Source organism: Pelodiscus sinensis, chromosome 26 (genome assembly GCF_052426305.1).
Source record: "Pelodiscus sinensis isolate ZL-2025 chromosome 26, ASM5242630v1, whole genome shotgun sequence".
Taxonomy (NCBI): Eukaryota; Metazoa; Chordata; order Testudines; family Trionychidae; genus Pelodiscus; species Pelodiscus sinensis.
This window is the reverse complement of record NC_143077.1, coordinates 22,162,164-22,181,929: the sequence shown is the minus strand read 5'-3', so window position 1 is coordinate 22,181,929 and position 19,766 is coordinate 22,162,164. Positions and strand designations below refer to the sequence as shown.

Here is a 19,766-nt window from a genome sequence, read left to right as displayed (position 1 = left end):
TGCGGTCGCGGTCTCCACACCACGCCCGGTTTGCCGGAGGCTGGCGGCTCTCCCAGCTTTGCCCGCGGCGCCGCGTAGAGTGCGGCCGCCTTGGCCTTAGGCCGCGCGGAGCTCGTGTGCCCGGCCGTGGGGTGGGAGCTCGGAGCGGTTGTGTCGGGAGAGCCTGTCCGCCACGCCGGGCGAGCCAGGCCTTCTTGTGAGCCTTTGTATCGGTGAGCGCACCCTGGCTTCTCAGTTTGCAGTTCCTTCCCATTCTGAGGCGTGAGCTATTCGCGTTTAAGGTGTTACCTTTCTGCACGCTGTTCATCAGTAGTGTTTGGGCGTCCTGCGCAGGTCGTGTCTTTTGTCATCGAGTGTGCGCTCCAGAATGTAAGTTTTATTTTAAGAAAAAAATTTTCTCTTGCCACCACAAGGTTGCAAGTACGGCAGTGTTGTGTTAGTCAGTAGTTCTGAGGAGGTATTCAAACTCAAATAGACAAATCTAAATGCGTTCTTAGATATTTCACTGCTCATTTCAGCAGAAATACGTTATTACCTGTAATAGCCAACAGCATGTGTGGGAACAGAATTCTCTAGCTGTTTCCTTAAATATTAATGCAGTTGTTTGGTATAATAATTTGCATCATATTGAAAAGTCAGAGACCTAATTGCTTCAATATTAAAAACATGAATTTGTGTGTATCTTCTTGGTAGTCAATAAAAGAACATAAGAACAGCCATACTGGGTTCAGACCAAAGGTTCATATAGTCCAATGCCAGATGATTCACAGGAAGTGAACAAAAACAGGTAATCATAAAGTGGTCCCTCTCCTGTCATCCATTTCTAGCCCCAAACAGGCTGAGCACACAGTTTGTAGCCTTTTTGACTAATAAGTATTGATGGCCCTAACCTCCATGAATTTATCTAGTTCTTCCTTTAACCCTGTTCAAGTCCTGGTTTTCACAACCTCTTCTGGCAAGGAGTTACACAGGTTGACTGTGTGCTTCATGAAGAAAAACTTCCTTTTAAACCTGCTATCTACTTACTTCATCTGGTGACCCTTAGTTCTTAGGTTATGGAAACAAGTAAATAATAGGGATGTGAACAACTAGTCGACTATCCAATAAACAAATGCTTATTGGATAGGGTTGCCAGGTGTCCTGTATTGAACTGGACAGTCCGGTATTTTCACCTCCTGTCTGGTTTAAAAAAAAAAAAATTTCAGAAAATACCGACACCTAAAATGTGTAGTATTTTCTGATTTCCCCCCCCCCCCCCCCCAGGCCAGGAGGCAAAAATCCCAGGTGCTTACCGGGTTCCACAGGGGAGCTGTCTGGCCCGGCGCAGGTAGGTAAGATGGTGGGCCAGCAGCCGGTTAGGGCCAAAAAGCCGCAAAAGCAAAGCGTTTCTTAAAGGGACTATGTTGTTTTTCTTTCTTTCTTTCTTTCTTACAAACAAACAAACAAACAACTCACTCTCACACTCACTCACTCACTCTTGGGGTTCTTTTTTTTTTTTCCTCAACAACTTTGGTCTCTTCCTTTCCCCCCCCTTTTTTTTCCTCGACAAAATTTTTTCATTTTTTTGGCGGGGGAGATGTTGAGTATTTTTTGTTAAACCATCTGGCAACCCTATTATTGGATAGTCGACATGCTAGTCAACCAGTCACTTCCCCCACCTTTGCTGCCTCTATCAGAAAGAGGTAGCAAGTGGGGGGCAGAGCAGGGGTGCTTGAAAGCAGCAGTGCCACATGATGGAGCAGGCAGCGCTGCCGCTTTGAAAAGTTGCTGGGAGCACAGGGTGCTTTCACCTTTGAAGTGTAGCAATAGCCCTGGGGCAGTTGCTACATTTCAAAGGTGGAGGCACCCTTATCGACTAATTGAAATCTTACATCCGTAATAAATAACTTTTTCTTATTCACTTTCTCCACACACGTCATGACTTAATAGACTTCTATCATATCCCTTTCTTTTAATCTCTCTTCATATGAGGACCTGTTCCAAACCTCTAATGATTTTTGTTGCCCTTTTCTAAACCTTTTCTGATGCCATTATATCTTTTTTTGAGATGAAGCAGCCACATGAGTATGCAGTACTCAAGATGTGGGAGTGCCATGGATTTATATAGAGGTGATAAGATATTCTCTGTCTTCTTCTCTGTCCCTTTTTAAATCATTCCTAACATTGTTTGCTTTTTTTGACTGCTGCTGCGCATTAAGTGGATATTTTCAGAGAACTAGCCACAATAACTCCAAGATCTTTCTTGAGTGGTTCTAGCTAAATGAGTTCCCGTCATTTTGTATGTTCACTTGGGATTATTTTTTCCAATGTTCATTACTGTGCATTTATCAATATTATAAATCATTTCCCATTTTGTTGGTCAATCACCTCATTTTGTGAGGTCCTTTTGACACTCTTAACAGTCTGCTTTGCTTTTAATTACGTTGAGTAGTTTAGTATCATTTGCAGATTGTGCCACCTCACTGTGTTCCCCTTTCTCCAGATTATTTATAAATAAATTAAATAGCGTTGGTCCCACGATGGACGCTTTGGGGACACCACTTCCTCTCTCCAATCTGAAAACTGACCATTTATTCCTACCCTTTGTTTCCTGTCTAACCAGTTATCATTCCATAAGAGGACCTTCCCTGTTATCCCGTGACAACTAACTTTACTTAGAGCCTTTGGTGAGGGACCTTGGCTTTCTGAAAATCTAAGTATACTATATCCACTGGATCCCCCTTGTCCGCATACTTGACTCCCCCCTCAAAAAAACTCTAGTAAGGCATGATTTCCCTTTACAGAATCCATATTGACTTTTCCCCAACAAAGTGTGTTCATCTACGTGTCTGACAAGTTTACATGTACTTGAAATTGCTACACTATTTTTAGTCTGGCATCACATTGTTAGAGGACCCACAGCATCTTGAAGCAATATAAATTAATTTTGCTGTGGACTTTTGTCATCAAATCATAGCTAGCTTTTGAGCTTTGAATTTGAAGTGAAAAATAGTTTGGAGATATCTGGGTGGATTTTGGAAGGCTCTTGGATTAGAAGATCAGAGATATGGAACACAGAAATTCTGAGTTCATATTGAATATTTAACACGTTGTAATCAGCAATGATTTGGGAAAGAATAACTTAGAATAATTCTTCAGCTATTTAAAAAATAGCTATTACCTATTTAAATCTCTTTACTATGTATTCCAGTAATATTAGTAGTGTATTATAAGGGTGCAGTCACTTAAGGTCAATGTTATGTTGATCTTTTCTGACTTTCTGCATAGTCTGGACTGTAACATTTCTCTTAGTAATCTCTTCAGGAAACCCATAATTTCATTTTTATGGTCATAATTAGGGTTGTAAAAATGTGTTTAAAAAGTAAGTCTGTAACTGCAAAAAATCAGAGCGGTTACATATGCTATGGTCTTCGCAGTATAAAGCTTAAATAAATTATAATTGCAGAATCCACAGCGAAGCTTCCTGGGGAGTAGGGCCAGTCACATTCCCAGGGAGGCAGCATGTAACCTGCAGGAGGGGGGGAAGCGCCCAGCAGGGCCTGCCATGGACAGGGGCTACTCTGGCAGGCTCCATAGGGCTGGAGCCAGCCCTCAGCCTGGGGTGGACAGGGAGCTCCTCCAGAAGCTTACAATTAACGGTAAGGCTTACCAGTTAACTGATGAACTATTTACATCGGAATTAATACATCAAAGAATCACATTAGCTTGGGTGTAGCTTTGCACACTGGGCATCAAGGTTAGTTGGTCACCAGTCACACCCTCTTTCTTTTTCAGGGTTGCTGATTTCCTGGGTAAAGTTTCCCATCTTCTTAAGTGTGACGTACGTTCTTTGTATTACAAGATGTAATTTTCTCTAGTAGAGCAAATGTTATTTTTAATCTTGGAATAAGGAGGATGTTCCAAAGCACTAAAGACAGTGTTGAGGCAATATTTAAAATGTGTGTCTGGGTAGCTATAGGCCTGTTAGAACTTTAGCTATACTTACCCTGGAAAATCTGGGACAGTCTTGATTTTTAATCTCCTGTCCTGGTTTTCCCATGAAGCACTGAAATGTTCCAAAAAGGCCTGAGACTCCAAATGCAGCTGTTTGCTGGTGTTTCCCCTCCCCCTCTTTCGCTGTGGGAATGGGATTCAGGGACATTTCCTGCCCGGTAGGAGCTGCAGGAGGCAGTGCCTGTTGGGAGCATGGAAAAGCAAGTGATTTGCGGGTGGGCGTGGGGGGTGCGTGCAGGGAAGTGGCACGGGGTTCAGCTGGGCTGTTGGGGGTGAGGGAGGCACCAGGAACTTGGGCATGAGGCCATCTGGATTGCTCATCTGGACTGCGGGGGATGAGGGAGGCACAGGGAACAGATGGGCAGCTCAGCTGGGCTGTGAGGGGGGTGTCTAAGGAACCAGTGCAGGACTCAGCTGGGGTGGGGCATGCCAAGAAGCCCAGTGTGGGGGTGGCAGCAGGTGGCCTGAAATTACCTCCCCTGGTCTAGAAAAATCCCTCATCTGGGACCAGTCAGGTCCTGAGGGTGCCTGATCAGGGAGGTCAAACCCCTATCCCAAGTCTACTCTTGCATCCTCCCCCTTTGCCAGACACCCTACCCTTACCCTGCTCCTGCATCCACCTTTGCTCCTACTCCCTCCATCCTGGCCACACACTGCACCTTCCCCTGCTCCCTCCCCCTGGTCAGGTACCCTACTCCCAGCCTGATTCTGCACCCTACCTCCTACCCAGACCTCACATCCTCTCCCCCTTCTGCACCCCCACCTCCCTCCCAGATCCTGAACTCTGTTCTGCTCATTGGCAGCCCTGTCCCACACACTGAACCCTTCATTTTTTCCCCATATCAGACCCTAAGGGGGGTCCATAAAATACACCAGAAAAGCAAATATGGCCTATGGGAAGCCCTGAACCTCAGTCCTCTCTGCCCCTTCTGGTGCTGCATAGGGTGAGAAGAGGAGTGAGGTGTCTGAGTTGGGTGCAACGTCAGTGAGGGCTGGGGATTTTGGGAGGAGTTTTTTTTGTTTCTCACTTGTGTGGTCCTCAACTGATATTTCTGTGTGTCAGTGGTGCTGACCCAAAAAAGTCCTGACCCCTGCCATAAATAAAACTTTGAAACCTTTTGTGATAGACATAAATTAATATATTACTGTATTTTAAATGAAATTTGATTAAACTAACAAAGTTAAAATGCTTAATCTGTTTAATAATTTAAATAATTCTCCCTAACTGTAGCACTAGCAAAATGGTTTGGATGTAATTATGTAATTAATAGTAAGTGTCCATTAACAACTGGTGGTCCTTGGAAAGGTTTATATTGAGCCAGGTGGTCTACAGGCCAAAAAGTTTGAGAACCACTGAAATAGAAGCTCCTCCTGAGAGACCGCTGAAGGCTTCCTGCTGCTCCACGAGCCCATAGAGAGATCAGGTCTGTTTCCACGGTAGTGAAATCACCATGTCACTGGTGTAGATGATGGACAGACTTTTTGCGTTTTCTTCATCCAAGCAGTTGGTGATTTAAACAGTGTGTTAAGATGCCATGTGAAAACACTTAGCATGTACACAGAAAGGCAGGATGTATTGTCTCTCTACAGAGAGGGTTGTCATGACTTGTGTCACTGGGTGAACAAGTCCTTTGTGAGCTCTGTAAAAAGGTGAGATGTTTTTACTTCCAGATTCAAGGGACTTGTTCTGTCTTTGGGCTACACATTGTCTAGACATGAATGGAGTTAGCTGTGGCAATGCATTTCTCAGTTACTCTGACAAAAGTGAAACCTGGGCTAAAAGACCCCATGTCCAGGGAGAGAAAGTGCTGCTGTCAGAAGCAGTACATTCAAAGTCTCTCCAGTTTTCTCCAAAGATCTTCTTGGGTAACATCAACAAATTGCTTTGGGCTCAATCCTAGCTTAAAATTTAAATTGGATCAGGCCCTTTGTAAGCAGGCTGAAAGTGGTCTCATTTGGCAATTATTACTAGGTATTGTTTACATAATATAGGCATTGCCATCATGATACTGACATATACGTTTCTCAGTAGCTTTATATATAAAATAGAGAAATGTACCTTTCCAGCAGTGGTGGTGAGGATTGGTGACATGATCGTCTCCACCCTGTAATTGTCATGGTTAGTTCAGTCCTCCCTGGTCTGGCACCCTTGGGACCTGACTGGTCCCAGATGACGGATTTTGCCAGACCAGGGGAAGTCCTATCTGGCTCCCCGCAGACCTGGAACAGCCACCCGCCTCGCTGCCCTGCCGGTCCGCCCACTGCCTTCCCTGCTACGCTGGGCAGCCTACCTCCCTGCGCACCAGGCTCCTGGCCCTGCCGGGCATCCCCGTTGGGTTGTGCCTGGTTACATAGTTGTGCACTGGGGAGCCCAGCCCAGCCACAGCCCTCCACTGGGACTCTCTTGTTCTGGAACATAGAATCATAGAATCATAGGACTGGAAGGGACCTCAAGAGGTCATCGAGTCCAGCCCCCCGCCCTCAAGGCAGGACCAAGCTCCACCTACACCATCCCTGACAGATGTCTATCTAACCTGTTCTTAAATATCTCCAGAGAGGGAGATTCCACCACCTCCCTTGGCAATTTATTCCAATATTTGACCACCCTGAGAGTTAGGAATTTTTTCCTAATGTCCAATCTAAACCTCCCCTGCTGCACTTTAAGCCCATTACTCCTTGTCCTGTCCTCAGAAACCAAGAGGAACAAATTTTCTCCTTCCTCCTTGTGACACCCTTTTAGATATTTGAAAACCGCTATCATGTCCCCCCTTAATCTTCTTTTTTCCAAACTAAACAAGCCCAGTTCATGAAGCCTGGCTTCATAGGTCATGTTCTCTAGACCTTTAATCATTCTTGTCGCTCTTCTCTGTACCCTTTCCAATTTCTCCACATCTTTCTTGAAATGTGGCGCCCAGAACTGGACACAGTACTCCAGCTGAGGCCTAACTAGTGCAGAGTAGAGCGGCAGAATGACTTCACGAGTTTTGCTTACAACACACCTGTTGATACAACCTAGAATCATATTTGCTTTTTTTGCAACAGCATCACACTGTTGACTCATATTCAACTTGTGGTCCACTATGACCCCTAGATCCCTTTCCGCCATGCTCCTTCCTAGACAGTCGCTTCCCATCTTGTATGTATGGAACTGATTGTTCCTTCCTAAGTGGAGCACTTTGCATTTCTCTTTATTAAACCTCATCCTGTTTACCTCTGACCATTTCTCTAACTTGCTAAGGTCATTTTGAATTATGTCCCTATCCTCCAAAGAAGTCGCAACCCCACCCAGTTTGGTATCATCTGCAAACTTAATAAGCGTACTCTCTATCCCAATATCTACATCATTGATGAAGATATTGAACAGTACGGGTCCCAAAACAGACCCTTGAGGAACTCCACTTGTTATCCCTTTCCAGCAGGATTTAGAACCGTTAACAACAACTCTCTGACTACGGTTATCCAGCCAATTATGCACCCACCTTATCGTGGCCCTATCTAAGTTATATTTGCCTAGTTTATCATCCGTGGTTCTGCTGGACAATGGATGTTGCTGGTCCAGGGAGTCCTGGATTACAGAGCCACCTGGGGGCAGGTCCCAGACCCGGCTCATACTAAGTCCTGGACTGCTGCGCTTCTGCCTCCCCTTCCTTCCTTCCTCACCACATCACGGAGACGGTGCTGGGGGAACTGGTTTTTTAGTTGGCTTTCCCCAGCACCAGCTCCTGATTTCCCCAACCCCCCTACCTTGTTGCCTCAGCTACAAAGGCAACAAGGGCGGTCGGGGGAGCAAGTAATCGAGTAGTGACTCCACTACCCAATAAGCCTAGGCTTTTTGGGTAGTCAACTATTCGACCAGTCACTTACATCCCTACTTTTTATATCAGGAGACTGCATATAGAGAACGTCTCTTGAGCAAAACACTGCTGTTTTTCCAATCACTTTATAGTGGAAATTTATCTTTTCCATGATTTTTTTTTTTTTACAGTGTAGTCTAAATGTTGCTATAGCATATATATTTGCATTTAAGTGTAAAATTTCGAGACAATTTTAATAATAAAACGTTTTTTCTTTCAGACATTATTACAATATGCTGGAACCCGGGGTGCATCAGAACATATTTTGCCTTTTTTGGAAGTATATCGAATCTCTATCCAAAACTTTGCTAATGCGCGACCATACTTGACTACAGAATGTGAAGATGTCCTTTTGGTACTTGGAAGGCTAGTACTGTAAGTTTTATTTGGTTCACTAATCTCTTATGAGTACAATAGAATCTCATGATTTTGAAATTACCAAATTTGGCAAATCTGTGATTAAGCAATACAAAAAATTGTCTTATTGAAATTTGAGACTTGTAGTACTAATTATGTTTATACTCTTGTATTCCAATTAAAACGTGCTAATCAGTGAGAGTCTGTTGCATCTAAGATAACTTTTGGGGAAGAAATATTACTTTCTTGGGGAAAATATTCAATTTGGTGTTCACTAACCAGGTGATTTGATATTTTCTAACTCAACCAGTCCGCTGTTAATTTCCCTTTCTCTGCTTTTCTTGACTGTCAGCTGTCTTGAAACTTTTACACAGAAACAAAAGTGTAAGTCCCATTTTTCAGAAATGACTTTGGCTTTCATAAAATTCACAGAACTGGAATATCAAGTTCTGTGAGATTTCCGAAAATTTTTAAAATATTACCACTTGTATCATCATCTTAAAGTTGCATGAGATTCCAGTTACCATCAAAAGACATTTATTCCATATGTTTACCGTGTAACTATCTGACACTGCAATTTTTTAATATTTATGTGAAGGTGATTAGAGTGCTTATGTTTTATCATAAAAGCAAGACGCTCATGATCATAGCCATCTACTATGGAGGAAGAAAATCTTAACCCAGTAACTTGCTTGTTCTCTCTGGTGTGTGAATGTTAGAGAGTATAGATTTCCAGGTAATCTTATTTCAAGTAATATATCTCTCTTCAGGAAAGATAATGGTATGCTGTACTATGTAGATTTGAAAGCTTGTCTGTCACCAACAGAAGTTGTTCCAATAAATATTACTTCACCTACGTTGTCTTTCCTATTCTAGGACCAGCATGACTCCAGCAATAGGGCATATGAACACTTGTCATGATCTTTGAAACCCCTCTCTGATGTTAGAGCCTGTTCAGTGAAGTTAAAAAAAATCCTATCCATAGCTTTATGTTTAAGAGTTAGGAGGGAAAGTATTTTCTTTAGAGTGTATTTGTCTACACAGCACCCTAAACTCAAATAAGATACGCAATTTGTGCTGTGCAAATTGCGTATCTTATCTCAAATCCATTTCAAAATAGCTTATTTTGAAATTTGGTGTGTCTACATATCATGAGATTTCAAAATAACGCACTATTTTGAGCCATCCCTAGTGCAGTGAGGTTTACCGGGATGGCGAAATAGCGCACATGTTATTTTGAAAAATATTTCAAAATAACGGGTGGCTTGTGTAGACGCAGAGTAGCTACTATAAATAGCTGTGCATTGTAGACGTACTCTTAATTATACAGAATGAATATAGAAGCTAGATATGAGGAGAGAAATTTTGTGCTGTGATTGTAGCCTGCACGTTCATCAAACTTAGTAATGAAGAGTGGAAGGGTGGAGCAGTAGTTGGGCGGCAAGTAAAATTAAGGGATGACTTTGTGTTTAGGGGGAAAAGTAGACATGCTTATATTATGAAGATCAACTAGAGACACATTGTGGAAGGAATGTTGCAGAAAGAAGGTAGAGGGGTTAGAAGTATAATGAAGGTGAGACCTTTAAGCTGCTGATGAGATGAGATGAGTTGATTGAGGGTTGTTTCTTTTCCCCTTTCACAAGATTCTGTATGGAGGGAAAGTAACAATTTAAGCAGTGGGTCAAAGGTAACAATTAGTGAGGCTTCCTATTCCATGAGAGTGTAGTGGTAGTATTGTTTCTTGGATAGAAATGATGAAACTGGCTATTCCTGGAGGAATTACCAAAACAAACTAAAAATTCTGTGCATAATATTTTTAAATTCTGCAAATTGTCAAAATAACACTATATAATGTTGCCAGTTTCAGTCATTTTGATAATTTATTTCAAAATACTTGTCAGCAAGTATGTAACAATATAGATAAAAACAGCCATCCTGGGTCAGATCAAGGGTCTAACTGACCCAATATTGTCTTCTGCCAGTGGCCAATGCCAGGTGCCCCAGAGGGAATGAACAGAACAAGTAATGATTGTGATCCATCCCCTGTTGCTCATTCCCAGCTTTTGGCAAGTAGGGGATAGGGCAGTGGTCTCCAACCTTTTTAGCCACAAGATCACTTTTTCAATATATGTGCAATGTAAGATCTACCTCAAACCCAAATACCCTTCCTTCCCCTTCTTTGAGGCCTTGCCCCTGCTCCACCCCTTCTCTGAGCCCTCACCCTGCTCACTCCATTCCCCTTCCTGCCCCAGCCTCACTCACTGTCACCAGCCTGGGGTAGAGGGTTGGGGTGCAGGCTCTGGTCTTGGGCCAAGGGATTTGGAGTGTGGGAGGAGTTCAGGGCTTAGCCCAGGGTGGGGGATTGGGGTCCAGGAGTGGTTTCAGGGTGCAAGCTCTGGGAAGCAGTTTGGATGTGAGGGACTCATGTCTGGGGCAGGAGGTTGGGTTCAGGGCTGGAACAAGGGTTCAGGAAGCAGGCTGTAGCTGGGCACCATTTAACTGAGATGGCTTCCGTGTGATGGGACAGTGGGGTTAAGGCAGGCTTACTCATGACCTGGCCTTGTACCACTCCTGAAAGCAGCTGGCATGTACAGCAATGGTGCCACATGCTGCGCTTCATCTATAGGCACTGAGCCCACAGCTTCTGCTGGCCACGGCTCCCTATTACTGATCAATGGGAGCTGTGGGAGCAGTAGCTCCGGGCAAAGATAGCATGTGGAGACCCCATGCTGTGCTTTTCTCAGGAGCTGCAGGGACATGCCAGCTACTTCCAGGAGCAGCAATTATGATAGGGATAATGACTCCAGCCATGACAGGTTAGGCATGTTAGAACTCACTATTAGAAGAAATTTAAGCGTAAGAGAGAAATGAAAATTACGAAATGCACAGACCAGTCAGAAACCAAAAATAACCCACTTTGCAAGCAGTAAAAGAAGTAACAACCACCTCCCACGTATGTGTTGGGTAAGGAGATGAGTAAAGGACAGTGTGTGTTTGTGAGAGCGACTGATATACAGTGTGTGAGTGCCAGAGTTGCATTGCCAAGCTTCCTCCATCCCCTTCTCCCTGTGTGGAGATAAGGAACAGAGGTTGGAGGAGGAGGGATACCCTGACATCAGCGCCCCTCTTTCTTCCTCCCAAACTCAGCACAGCAAGGAGGCGGCTCCTAAGGTGGCAGCTCCAAAGCAGAGAGCAGGAGCAGCATGACAATAGGTGGAGGGGCAACTGAAGTCCCAACGCTTGACAGCTTTCTGGCCAACCAATCAGGATCAGCTGTCAGAGGCGCCAAGATCTACTGGTTGATCCCAGTCTACTGGTTGGTAACCACTGGGCTAGGGACACCATCTGCACCCATAGTGGCTAATAACCATTGATGGACCGACCCTTCATGAATTTGAAACGTTGTGGAGATCAGGAGAGATCCTGGATGATTGGAAAAAGGCAAATGTAGTGCCCATCTTTAAGAAAGGGAAGGACGATCCAGGGAACTATAGGCCAGTCAGTCTTACCTCAGTCCCCGGAAAAATCATGGCGGGGATCCACAGGGAATCCATTTTGAAGCACTTGGAAGAGGGGAAGGTGATCAAGAATAGTCAGCATGGATTCATTAAGGGCAAGTCGTGCCTGACCAATCTGATGAGCTTCTGTTGATGAGGTAACTGGCTCTGTGGATATGGGGAAGCCAGTGGATGTTATATACCTTGACTTTAGCAAGGCTTTTGATACAGTCTCCCACAATATTCTTGCCAGCAAGTTAAGGGAATGTGGATTGGATAAATGGACTGTAAGATGGATAGACAGCTGGCTGAAAAGTTGGGCCCATCGGGTAGTGATCAATGGCTCAATGTCAAGATGGCGGTCGGTTTCTAGCGGAGTGCCCCAAGTTTTGGTTCTGGGACCGGTTTTGTTCAACATCTTTAATGACCTGGATGAGGGGATGGGTTGCACCCTCAGCAATTTTGCGGATGAAACTATGCTAGGGAGAGAGGTAGATATGCTGCGGGGCAGCGATAGGGTCCAGAGTGACTTAGACAAATTGGAGGATTGGGCCACAAGAAATCTGATGAGGTTCAACAAGGACAAGTGCAGAGTCCTGCACTTGGGACGGAAGAATCCCAAGCATTGTTACAGGCTGGAGACCAACTGGCTAAGTAGCAGTCCTGTAGAGAAGGACCTGGGGATTACAGTGGATGAGAAGCTGGACATGAGTCCACAGTAGTCTATGCCCTTGTAGTCAAGAAGGCTAATGGCATATTGGGTTGAATTAAGAGGAGCATTGCCAGTTGATCCAGAGATGTGATTATTCCTCTTTAATAGGCTCTAGTGAGGCCACATCTGGAGTATTGTGCCCAGTTCTGGGCCCCCAATTACAGGAAGGAGGTGGATGCATTGGAGAGGGTTCAGCGGAGGGCAACCAAAATGATTAGGGGTCTGGAGAATATGACCTACAAGGAGAGGCTGAGGGATTTGGGTCTATTTAGTCAGCAGAAGAGAAGAGTGAGGGGAGATTTGAGAGCAGCCTTCAACTTCCTGAAGGGAGGTTCCAAAGAGGCTGAAGAAAGGCTGTTCACACGAGTGATGGATGGCAGAACAAGGAACAATGGTCTGAAGTTGTGGTGGGAGGGATCCAGGTTGGATATCAGGAAAAACTAGGAGATTTCACTAGGAGAGTGGTGAAGCATTGGAATGGGTTACCTAGGGCAGTGTTTCCCAGTTGGTGAAGCAAAAACAAGGGTTCTGTGAAGAGCCAGCACTCCTTCTCTCCCCCCCCTCCCCCCCGTTAAAGAGACAGCCATGGTAAGGGCTTTTTTTTAATTAGCTCAACAAAACGCGGCAGGGGCCTTTTTTTTTTTTTTTTTTTTTTTTTTTAAGGCAACTCTAGGGGCTCCGTGGCCAAATAAATTTGGAGAGCATTAACCTAGGGAACTAGTGGGAGTCTCCATCCCTAAAGGTGTTTAAGTCTTGGCTTGGCTGGGTTGATTTAATCGGGATTGGTCCTGTCTTGGGCAGGGAGATGGACTTGATGGCCACCTATGGTTCTATGATTTCATGAATACCAAATTTTAAAAAGGGCTCTAGAGGTGAGCCTGGCGATTAAAGGCATGTAAGCCTGGCTTCTGTACCAGAAAACGGCTTGAAACAAAGTTTAAAAAAAAATTGTCAGACAGATTGATATACATTATGTTTTGGGGAAGAATCAGCATAATTTTTGTAATTTACTTGCATTTGCAGGGGAGGGGGAACGGTAGAGCATGTGAACAGATTGCTGTTGTAAATAATGTGGACTGGTCAATTGTATGACAATCTATATAGGGCTATATAAGTTTTATATAGTCAAATGCAAGGTCTTGTATGTAGGAACAAATACAGGAAGTGGGACTATATCCTGGAAAGTAACAATTCTGAAAGAGAGATAAAGGCCAACGTGAATTCTAGCAACTTGTGCTCTGTTGTCACTGAAATGGCAAATAAACAGTAATACAGGATGGGAAGTGTTATTGGTGAGACGGAGCTACTCACCATGCAGCCCGCAGGCCGTTTGTTTGTTGTTTGGGTTTATGCAGGGCTCAGCATGCGGCCTGTGAGTGGGATCCTTTGAACATGGCCTCCACTGGGAACATGCTCCGCTGTGGTGAGGCAGGGTAAGCATTGAAAGATGCAAGCTGATGGGCTAGTTGAAATAAACTGGTTTCTAGCCTCCAAGGAGGAGGTGCTGGGAGCACCAGTGCATTGTGGGAAGTGCTTGTATTCATGCCCATCAGTGTGAAAGAAGCTATTTGCATATATATATGCAACCACACTTAAGTTGCAGCCCCGCATGTGCTGTGAGTGTCATTGTAGACCCTATGACTGTGGTCACCAACAGGTCGATCATGATCGACTGTTTGATTGCGAGGCCTTGACCAGTCGATCGCGAGGTGTCCTGTCCGCCCTGCCCCCATTTCCCTCCCACCCTCGAGAAGCCCCACTACCTACCTCAAGTGAAAAGGGAGGTAGTGTCGGCTTCCCGGGGATGGACAGAAGTCCCGCAGCTTAGCGCCACTTCCGGCGATTCTGGAAGTGCGCTAGCTGCTCTGCTGGGTGTACTGCGGGAGGAAGCATTGGCTCCCTGCACCGCACAGGAGGGGTGAGTCAGCCCCAGGGGAGGTGCATGCGAGGTTTCCCGGCACACACGGGGGGGTTGGCCGGGGGTTGGCGCCTGGGCAAGCATGCACACGGCTTCCCTATGCCGGGGGGGGGGGGGGGGGGGGTTGGACTCCTGGACTGGCACGCACGCACGGGGCATCCCTGTGCCGGGGGGGGGGGGGGGCAGCCCCGGGGCAGGCATGCACTGGTTTCCCTTGGGGCGGGGGAATCCTGGGAGGAGGAAGATGCAGGGGACTCTCTGCCTCCACTGGCACCCCACTCCCCAGCCACAGAACGCTGTCCCCACTCCCCTGTCCCTAGCCACAGAATTCTGTCCCTACTCCTCTGTTTCCAGCTACAGAACTCTGTCCCTATTCCCGTCCCCACTTCCCAAACTCTGTCCCCACTAGCACCCTGTCCCCAGCTGCAGAACCCTGTCCTCTGCCCTCCCGGCACCCTGTTCCCTCTCCCCTGCCCCCAGCCGCAGAACTATGTCCCCACAAAATGTATAATTATAAATGCTCCATTTTAGATTTAAATAGAATGAATAAAAAACAGACTATTTATTTCCTAACTATAAACACATGATTTAAATTTTATATATCGCATAATTTAAAAATAAGCTCTTTATCAGAGTGTGTAAGTAAGGGCTGGGGATAGCAAGTGGTGGACAGGAGGAGAATAGAGAGGGTGGGGCGTCAAGGAAGGGGCGGGGCGGTAGATCTTCACCTGTTCTGAGATTTAAAAAGTGATCTTGGGTATAAAAAGGTTGGAGACCACTGCCCTAGGGCTTCCAAACTTGAGTAGCAAATGGGCTAGGAATATTTGAGTGTAAAGGACTAATCATTTAACAAACAAGCAGATGCTTGTTGGCTAATGGTGTTAGTTACACTTAGTGAAGCTGCCTCCTGTGGAGCCAGGTGAGTATGGCTGGATCTGGTGGTCCCACTCCCAGGGAGGCTTCGCTGCAGGCTCTGCAGTATAAAGCTACGTTTTTATATTGCAGAGCCCACAGCACAGGTAACTGTGTTACTGCTGAAAATTTCAGCAGCTACATGATTACCTTATTACACAGTTTTTAACATCCTTAGGTGAGACCATCCCAGTAACTAAACATGTAAACACACAAAAGCAGATAGATTAAGAAAAGAGCTACAGAAATGATGTGTTAGGGGAAAACCTGCTTTTATAGTGACATGCTTAAGAAGCACTGTATTTAGCTGTAGTTATTTATCACAATCTACAAATACCAACATGGTGAAATCGTTTGTGATATTAGACAGCTGTTTAACCTGATGGACAAAAGTATTACTTGATTCAGTGGCTGGAAGGTTGAGTTAGACCACTTTTAACTGGAAACAAGACAGTTGTGTTCAACATGAATAAATAACTATTGGAGTAATTTACCAGAGCGTATGGTGGATTCTCCCAACACTGTAAGTCAAGAAATGATGTCTTTCTGAAACACATTAGCGTGACCAGAAATTATGTGCTTGATGCAGGAATCATTGGGCCTGTGTTATGGAAGTGTTGAGACTTTTCCATAGTGACTTTTCCCCTTTTAATCTAAGTTGCAGCAGTGAATAAGAGTTTCACTAGGAGTCCAGCCCCTTTACTGGCAACATTGATCAGGAATCTGAATGCCTGTTCGATCTCTAGGTTGGTGTCCATTTGTTGGGCATCTCAGGGATCTGCTGGGGTGTGCACGAAAAGAATTCAGCTGCCTTAATTCTCTGTGTCATCAGGGAATTGGGTTGTAGCACTGTTTTGTAGATCCATCAACCTTTGCTTGGTCTCACTGTCTTGTGCAATTGATCCTCATTTACAGGGCTCAACAAATCGCTGTTTCTACTCGCCCGTCGCAAGATTTCAGCTGGTCGCCCCGTTCACTGGCGCTGTGCGCATGCGCAGTACCAGTCCGACGCATGCGCGGTGCCAGTCTGACGCATATACGGGGCGGGGCTGGCGAGTAGATCTCGCCGCAGTTTGTCGAGCCCTGCTCATTTATTGTTCTTTGTTGGTACATACTTCTTACAGTAGGCTGTTTCAAGGTTTCCCCCATCCATTAAGGTTTGTTTTACATTTTGCTGTCAGTACATTGCTGAAACATTTCCAACTATTTTCAAAAATAATGTTGAGTACTGCTCTGTAAAATTATGTTCTCTAAAGTTAGTTTAATCTTAACTACAAAGCATCATGGGAGTCTTGATCTTAGTAAAAATCTTTTTTGACCATTTTCCTATCTTAAGTGTCAACACAGCTTCCCCCAATGTCAGTGTACTCCATTTTTTTTCCTCTGGATTCTCTTCTTCCAGAAGCTCCAGTTAGTGACCTGCTGGTGGTTCCCTAAGTTCAGGCAAGTTTTCTTTGGGTCAGAGCTTCTCCAGAGACAGCATCACTCCATTCTTCTTCCTGCCTTTTAATGAAGGAGGATTTAGGGGCACTTTCACCACAAACAATCACAGATGCTGAGGTGTTTTTACAGTTTCTCCAGCTGGCAGTCTTGTGGGTGTCCGAAAGTGAAGTGCTGGTTTGAAATGCAGCAGCAAGTGCCTCCAAATAGGCACTACCTGTGGAAGGAATTAGTACTTTCTGATGTTGTGAGATGTATTGGAAGAATCTCCTGGGAGAGAGGGACAGCAGGTATTTGGCACAGATGGCTGTAGGTTGGAGGGCCTCTCTATCTGCAGCATTTCTGTAATACAGGAACTACTGAACCATGCTGGTTAGGCTGCCTTGCTTTGAGTAATAGGAGCCTTGACAAAGGAGGAATCTTGTCCTATTATAGAATAGGTCTGTTTGCTTTGGTATCACCTGCAGCCCTTATTGTGCCCTTGCCTTTTATCATGCAGTCAGTCCTGTACAAAAAACTGCCCCATTGTTAAAGACTCAGCTTGTTCACAAGAGAAACCTGCCATGCAGGACTCAGTTGCTGCTTGGGATGTGAGAGTGTAACCATGTATGCAGTTAACCTCAAAAGCCAGTTCCCTGCATGCACCGACTCTTGGGAAGCTGACTGCTACCCACGTGTAACCTTATAGTCACTGACATTTTCAGCAGTTGTGCTGTTACTCAACTGCATTTGAACACTTCTAGTTGCTGCAGCACTGCTGTACTGCTGCAGGGAAGGGAACCTTTTCCCCCAGACAGGAACCATTTATGTATGATCCCCCTGCTTCCCTTTGCCACACTCCTGTCTGTAACTATTTGCCTGCATTTTGCCCCCTCCATAGACTGTTGCGGGCTTCTTTGGTCCTCATACAGGTGACTAAATACTACCCAGAAGTCAGGAGGAGCAAGTGACTCTCCTTTGCCCAGGCAGTGTTCGTGTGAACCTTATGTGCCTTGTCAGCTCAGTAAACAACCTAAAGTGAAAGCTTTATATATCCATCACTTTAACTGGAGAACTTTAAATGTCATTTTCCCCCCCCTCCCCCCGCCCCGACTCGGGACAGGCATAAGGATCTTGCGGAAAAAGGGTTTTTTTGTGCAAAATGGCTACGGCCACACTGCCTGTTTTTGCGCAAAACCAGAACGAATTTCTTTACCTTTATCAACATGAAATTTCATTTGCCATTTTGTTGCCCAATCATATAGTTTTCTGAAGCTCTTTTTGAAGTTCTTCACAATCTGGTTTGGTCTGAACTATCTTGAGCAGTTTGAGGAGTAGCCGTGTTTAGACTATAAGTACCTAAGACTGGATAGTCGAGGCAGATAAAGACCATTAATTAGCAAACAACAAATAGTCTGGTAGCACTTAAAGACTAACAAAACATGTAGATGGTATCCTAATACTTCTCATGTGATACTGTCAGGATACCATCTACATGTTTTGTTAGTTTGTATCTGCCTCTTGATTACCCAGTCTTAGGAAAAAAATAGTCTATATGTTCCTGTCATGGCTCCTTCCCCACTCTGGCATGATAAATGCAGAAGTGGGGGCCAGCAAGTGTACCCCAAAGCTTTATCTACCAGGCTTTGGTATAAAACTTCCTCCCAAGATCTTAAAAACCTAGATCTTGGGAATAAAACTTCCGCTGCCACCACCCAAATGTTGATAAAGAAATCAGGGGAAAGATCATTTGGGAAATCTTACCCCTAAAATAAAAATCAAGGCACACAATTAACCACTGCCAGGTTAATAAAAAGAAAAGAAAGAACTTTTATTATTACAACAATATTCCTGTTGCAACCATCATGACTAGATAGGGAGGTAACAAAATATACTCATGGAGAAACTCCATGGGCCTAGAACTTAGTTACCAAGAAAAGCCAAAACATCTTTTAAACAGTGCCAGATCTCAGATCCCATACCCAATCCTTAAAACAATAAAACCTAACAAAACTGCCTAAACTTTACCCTACTTACAGAAAATGAAGAATGGTGTCTTGGAGAGAGAGAGACATGCTTGTCCCTCTCTGTAGTTGCAGAGAACTCACTCCCAGAGACAAAAGGGAGAAAAAAAGATAAAACCCAAATTCCTTTGTCCCAGTTTGAAAAGTCCCACCTACATTCCTATTGGTCACTCCACCTGGCTAGGTGTAGTTAACCCCTTAATCCCCATGCTGCTGGCTAACCCTCATAATCATGACAGTTCCTATTACATTCCAGCTGGGCTTTCCCCTTGATATTTTTTACTCAGTGCCTCTTCTTGTCCCCCACTTCCCAATTTTCCCTTCCCTTTTCCCCTGTTTATTTTGGTCCTGGACATCCAACACTGTGGTCATCTGAAGAAGTGAGCTGTGCCCACGAAAGCTCATGATACCATCTACATGTTTTGTTTGTTGTTTTTTAAGTCTGTATAGGATAAACTAATAGTCTGGTAACACTTTAAAGACTAACTTGGCTACCTCCTGATGCTTCTAATGGATTAGTGAGGTATGATTTCCCCTTACAGAAACCATGTTGACTTTTCGCCAACACATTATGTCCACCTATGTGTTTGACAATTTTATTCTTTACTACAGTTTCAATTAATTTGCCATGCAGCTTGCAGGGATTTTACTTTTGGCACTGTACCTTCCCCAAGTCCACCACTGGTCAGTTTCAGCAGCTGCAGACTTGGGGAAGCTGTGGGGCAGAGCAGTTGGGATGTAGAGTATTGTGTCCAGTTCTGGGGCCCTCCATTTTAGAAAGGATGTGGATGCATTGGAGAGGGTCTAGTGAGGGCGACCAAAATGATTAAGGGGCTGGAGCACATGACCTATGAGGAGAGACTGAGGGATTTGGGTTTGTTTTGTCTGCAGAAGAAGAGTGAGGGGGAATTGGACAGCAGCCTTCAACTTCCTGAAGGGAGGTTCCAAAGAGGATGGAGAGTGGCTGTTCACAGTAGTGATGGATGGCAGAACAAGGAGCAATGGGCTCAAATTACAATGGGGGAGATCTAGGTTTGATATTTGGAAAAACTATTTCACTAGGAGGGTGGTTAAGCACTG

At 44.8% G+C, this 19,766-nt stretch overlaps 1 protein-coding gene across 1 annotated transcript in view; it reads left to right on the top strand.

Moving 5' to 3' along the window:
• RLF (RLF zinc finger) overlaps window positions 1–19,766 on the top strand; it is a 114,761-nt gene that overhangs the window by 265 nt on the left and 94,730 nt on the right. The window contains exon 2 of the mRNA XM_075909195.2: window positions 8,068–8,222. Coding sequence (XP_075765310.2) covers window positions 8,068–8,222 — 155 coding nt within the window. The remainder of the gene's footprint in view (window positions 1–8,067; window positions 8,223–19,766) is intronic.